The following is a 5962-nucleotide window of genomic DNA, read 5'->3' on the forward strand; positions in this document are numbered from 1 at the left end:
TTGATGTGAGGATTGCAATCTGTGCAGCAGTACTCAAGGTCGGTGCGCACCGGGGTGGAGTAGGCGTTAGTTTTCAGTTCTCTGCTTGCAGTCCTAAGATTTCGTCAGAGGAATCCTAACATGATAAAATATTGTTGGCCTTCTTTGTGATTTTATCCATATGGGAATTACAGCTCAGTTCTTTGTTAAGGTCAACTCCAAGGTAGGAAGCTGATGATGTTCTAGCCAGTTTGTGCCCTTTTAGGTGGTTATCAAAGGTCACAGGCTTCCTAGATCGCGAGCAAGTTGATATGTTGCATTTTGCGGGTGGAGCTGCATGCCCCATGTTTCTTCCAATTTAGCGAGGTGGTCAGATCTTCCTGAAGTAGTTTGCAGTCATACAGTCATCTGCAAACAATCTGGTTCTTGACTTGAGCTGGTCTGGGAGGTCGTTGATAAATGAGAAAGAGGAGGGGGCCTAGAACAGCACCCTGCGGCACTCCGTTGATGACAGCAGCTAGGTCGGATTTTGTGCCATCACCGATGACTTGCTGGGTGCGGTTGGTGAGAAAGGGATTGATCCACTGGAAAGTCGATCCTCTGATTCCACAGTGATGACCTCACAGAAGAGCCGTTTGTGGGGAACATTGTCAAAGGCCTTACAGAAGACTACAATAAGCATGTCTATTTGGGTTCCTCTATCCAGGCTGGAGGCGATTTCGTGTGTCAAGGTGAGGAGCTGGGTCTCGCAGCTTCTTCTCGCCCCGAAGCCATGTTGGCAGTCCGTTAGGGTGTTGTGATGATCGAGGTGCCGCCAGATGATGCTGGTGACGATGTGCTCCTGGACCTTACAAATGCGACTGGTCACGGAAACTGGTCTGTAGTTTGCAGCACAGTTCTTGTCCGATTTCTTGAATAATGCTGAACAGTTTTTAGGTACACATACCTCAGTTAAAGTCTTGTCGAACATCAGCGTGAATGGTGGTGCCAGATCTTCTGTACAGCCTTTCAATACTCTTGCTGGTATTTCATCTGGCCCTGCTGCCTTGTGTAGATTGGTTCTTGAGAGGATTTTGAGTACTCCTTCCTCAGATATTGTGATGTCCTTCATGTCTGGGAAGAGTGTTCCCGACGGCATTGGAATATCACTCTGTTTTTCTTTTGTAAAAACGGACTGGTACTGAGCGTTCAAAATATCTGATTTATCTTTGGCTAAGGAGTGCAGTCTCCTATGTTTCAGGGCCGCAATGCCGGTATTGTCCCTCCTTAGAAATTTTATAAAGCTCCAGAAGCTTTTCTGATTCGTCTTCTTCCATGGGGTCAATCATGTTGTTGATGTATTTCCAGTAGTTTTCGCGTTCCTCTCTCTGACCCTCAGCTTTGGCCTTAGTGCAATCATTTCTTCTTGAATGTGTAGATCTTGGACTTTGCTCATTCCTGTAAAGTAGCTGGACATTTTTCCGGTTGTTCTGAATAAGATTTTTGATCGATGGCTGGAAGCTACTGTATTTGTAGAGCTTAGCTTATATACTCTGTGATCAGGCCATGGAGAAGTCTTAAATCTCATCCACAGGTGTTCAAATGACAACGTGGTGGCTGTCTCAAACTCAGTTTTTCTTTCATAGAGGGAAAGTTTGCCTTGATGTGGATGGGTACCCTCCTTAGACTTCTTTGATGGATGATAGGTTGGAGGGAGAATTCTATCAGGACTGCTTCATGATCTGATATCCCCGGTATAATTTTACTGGATTAACGGATGCTTTGTTGCTCAGTGGTATTTACTGTATAACTGGTGGTCCTTGTCGGCTCCATGTGATGGTCACCCATGATGGTCAGCAGCGCTGAGGATAGAGTTGGCTGGGTAGCCTGTTGTTTGATAGTGTCTATTGACCAGTCCACGTCAGGAAGAGTGACGTCACCTTCTATCTGAGGATAGAGTTGGCTGGGCAGCCTGTTGTTTTATAGTGTCTATTGACCAGTCCACGTCAGGAAGAGTGACGTCACCTTCTATCTGAGGATAGAGTTGGCTGGGTAGCCTGTTGTTTGATAGTGTCTGTTGACCAGTTCACGTCAGGAAGAGTGACGTCACCTTCTATCTGAGGATAGAGTTGGCTGGGCAGCCTGTTGTTTGATAGTGTCTGTTGACCAGTCCACGTCAGGGAGAGTGAAGTCACCTCCTATCCAGATATGTGAGTCTGTGGAATCTTTTGCATGGACTCGTATACCTCTCTAAGACAGACCGAGCGTTGGAAGGCTTGTGAAAGGTAGAGTGAGCAGGTGCATAAGCTCTTAGCACCTTTTATTTATTTTTAAAAAAAATTCACCTATAAGGATCCATTAGTTAATTCTGCATAGGTGAGTTCTTGAGGTTGGCATCTCTCATGTTTTGAGGATACGAGAAAAAAAACTCCTCCATGGTTGCTTGACTCTCTTTCTTTCCTGTACGCTGTGTACTCTGGAGGGAAGATTTCACTGGAGTGAATGCTGCTGTCAAGCCAGGATTCTGAGCCTCAAACTACGTCAGACATAGTGGCGTCGTTGATGCTTTCCAGTTCCGGCTTCTTTCTCCGGACAGAATGACAGTTGAGAACGAGGATTCTCATTGGCAGGTCTTTCGTCATAACATGACTATGGCCCTGCTGTGTAAATCGGGGGCCAGAGTTGTTAACCTGGTTTGTATCTCCAGACCGGATGGAGGGACGTAGCTTTAGGGCTTCAGAAGCTAAGGTCAGAACGGACAGCATCAGTGGCTGGGGAAGTGAGTACCTCGTACGAATTTGAGGAGTCCATGATGGTGGTGTTGAATATGGATGTTGAAAAATCTGGGATACCACACTGGACGCATTCCCAGAACACATTACGTCAGGCACTGCAGACAGTCAGGCATAGCCAGGCATGCTGATGGTACCATACATCGCAAGAGTGGCAGCAAACAATTGGAGCATGACGATCCCATTTTACTGCCTTGGAGCAAATATTACAAGGGTACTTAGGTGGTCTGCGGCCAGGATTGCTATGTACGTCACCAGCATAGAACAGGAGGAGGAAGAACCGTGTCGTACTTGGACATGGTAATTTCAGGGAGTGGGGTGGTTCAAGTAACTCCTTGGTGAAGCGGCAGAACAACAAAGCACTGCCGCAACCAATGTCGTTTTCAGTGCTATACATACATCATACATACATACATATATATATATATACACACACACACACACACACATATATATATATATATATATATATATATATATGTGTGTGTGTGTGTGTGTGTGTGTGTTAGAACTGCACATTAATGTCTCTGTATGCTTGTGGTTTGCATGGGAAACGAATAATCCGGACCAGAAAAGGTCTGTGGGAATACACTGAATGAACAATGGAATTCATTAGACAGGAGAAAATGAAGCTTGTTTCTGATTAAACCAAAGCGTTTGACTAATACGACGTAGTGTTTCGCATTTTTAATGTTCAATGGAAAACGTGAATAGAAAAAAGAAAATAAATCTATGAAGAGTGACCATGTTAAGTAAACAAATAAAGTCTTTTTCACTCATTATTAAAGAAGGCACGTCTCCAGGATTTTCCAGCTTCACGATACGTCACACAAGGGGAGCATTTGTTTTCTGTATCACCTAGAAAGCGTGTATTATTTCAAACATACTATGTATATAAACACATGCACATGCAGTGATTCTTTCTATTTTTGATTTTAAGATATTTTACTTGCAATATATGTTGAACAATGCATGCAGTGGGGTCTTCGTCATTATGTAATGTCTGTTCTAAAAATAATTTCAAATGTTGTGTAATCTTTTTTTGTGTTACTGCACTTGGACTAATTTCTATCGAGATAATAAAGTTTTTCTTATCTGATCTGATTTGAATTTGGCAATGCGGTGGTACACCTGTTTGTGTTGAGTGCACAGACATGATGGCCTAGTTTCCACAGCAGTGGACTGAGCAGCAGTATTCAGGGATCCCCTTCATCAAACACAGATGACATAGCATGGACCCCTTCCAGAAAACACCTGACAGTGTGTCCAAGCACATGCCCCACTACGGTATTCCATTTTCCAACGCCATGTTGGGACTCCCACAGAAGTATCATGCACAATGATAAACAGCGATACGATTAAGCCATACCTGTGAAATTTTGCCCTTACTGTTTCAGTTTCAGTTTCAGTAGCTCAAGGAGGCGTCACTGCGTTCGGACAAATCCATATACGCTACACCACATCTGCCAAGCAGATGCCTGACCAGCAACGTAACCCAACGCGCTTAGTCAGGTTCACCACCACTACACCACCATCACAAAAAAGGCGATTTTCCCCACACTGTGACCTTAGTCTTCAACCCGAGATATGCTTCACCACCACCATCACTTCCACTACCACCACCACCGTACATACACTCAAAGACCAGTGATCAGCAGGAGAAGTAGTGACTGCTCGACCCTCGTCTGTCATTATGGAATGCTCATTACAACGAAGACGCTCAGTGACCTTTTCTCATGTGATGTGGATGGTGAAACCTTTTCAACTCTACCATCACCACCACTACTACCACCACCACCACCACTTACACCACCATCTCCCAAATGATAAGATAAAATGTTATCAGCTGGTTCATGTTGGTCTTATTTTCTGCATTTGCGCTAACTGTGCATGTGTTCAGAATATCAATTTACATTTTGTTTGTTTGATCTTAAGTCTCTTGAAATTGCATTTGCACCCCCCTGTCACAAGGACTGCACAGTCAATGACAGTAAAACATCAATGCGTCAAAGCCTCTCTCTCCCCCCCCCTTTTCTCTCTCATTTGTACAGTACGTGAGAAATCTGTATTACATAATATTTCTTGCATGTACAACAGCACAATCTAATATAGCACAAAACATCACAGCACAACGCAATCAAATATAGCACAGCACAGCACAGCGCAATCTGATGTAGCACAGCACAGCACAGCACAGCACAGCACAATCTAATATATCACAGCACAGTACAGTGCAGTCTAATATAGCACAGCACAGCACGGCGCAATCTAAAAGAGCACAGCACAGCACAACACAATCTAATATAGCACACCACAGAAAAGCACAGCACAGCACAGCGCAGTCTAATATAGCACAGCACAGCGCAGCGCAGTTTAATATAGCACAGCACGGCGCAATCTAATATAGCAAAGCACAGCACAGCTCAGCGCACCACAGCACGGCACAGCTTAGTACAGTGCAATCTGATATAGCACTGCACACCAAAATCTAATATAGCACAGCACAGCACAGCGCAGCGCAATCTAATATAGCATAGCACAGCACAGCACAGCGCAATCTAATATAGCATAGCACAGCACAGCGCAGCGCAATCTAATATAGCATAGCACAGCACAGCACAGCGCAATCTAATATAACACAGCACAGCACAGCGTAATCTGATGTAGCACAGCACAGCACAGCGCAATCTAATATAGCACAGCACAGCACAGCACAGCGCAGTCTAATGTAGCATAGCACAGCACAGCACAGCGCAATCTAATATAGCACAGCACAGCGCAATCGAATTTAGCACAGCACAGCACAGCACAGGACTGCACAACGCGCACACACACACACAATCATTCACACACACTCACATACACGCAAACGTTCATACACACTCCCACACACATTCCCGCATTCCCACGTATCCCCCCTCCCCCCACACCCCACCCACACACACTCATTCACATACACTCACATACACGCAAACATTGATACACACTCCCACACACATGCCCACATTCACACGTACTCACATACACGCAAACATGTATGCACACTCGCATATACACTCACACACACACACACACACACACACACACACACACACACACACACACACACACACACACACACACACAAACCCAGAATCCGCAATAAGAACGTGTTGTGCTCTCTCTCTCTCTCTCTCTCTCTCTCTCAACAGAGCCCTGTATCATACCCAAAA

The 5962-nt window shown here is 44.9% G+C and overlaps 1 protein-coding gene across 1 annotated transcript; it reads right to left on the reverse strand.

Moving 5' to 3' along the window:
* Positions 1 to 496: 496 nt before the first annotated feature.
* On the reverse strand, positions 497 to 1117 carry LOC143299130 (uncharacterized). Its single transcript, XM_076612260.1, has one exon. It carries the CDS (start codon positions 1115 to 1117, stop codon positions 497 to 499), a length of 621 nt encoding a protein of 206 aa, XP_076468375.1.
* Positions 1118 to 5962: the final 4845 nt, after the last annotated feature.

Source organism: Babylonia areolata, chromosome 24, assembly GCF_041734735.1.
Source record: "Babylonia areolata isolate BAREFJ2019XMU chromosome 24, ASM4173473v1, whole genome shotgun sequence".
Classification (NCBI taxonomy): domain Eukaryota; kingdom Metazoa; phylum Mollusca; class Gastropoda; order Neogastropoda; family Buccinidae; genus Babylonia; species Babylonia areolata.

Excerpts from the sequence above, each read along its gene's own strand:
- LOC143299130 (XM_076612260.1), bottom strand. The coding sequence starts at position 1,117 with ATGCCGTCGGGAACACTCTTCCCAGACATGAAGGACATCACAATATCT.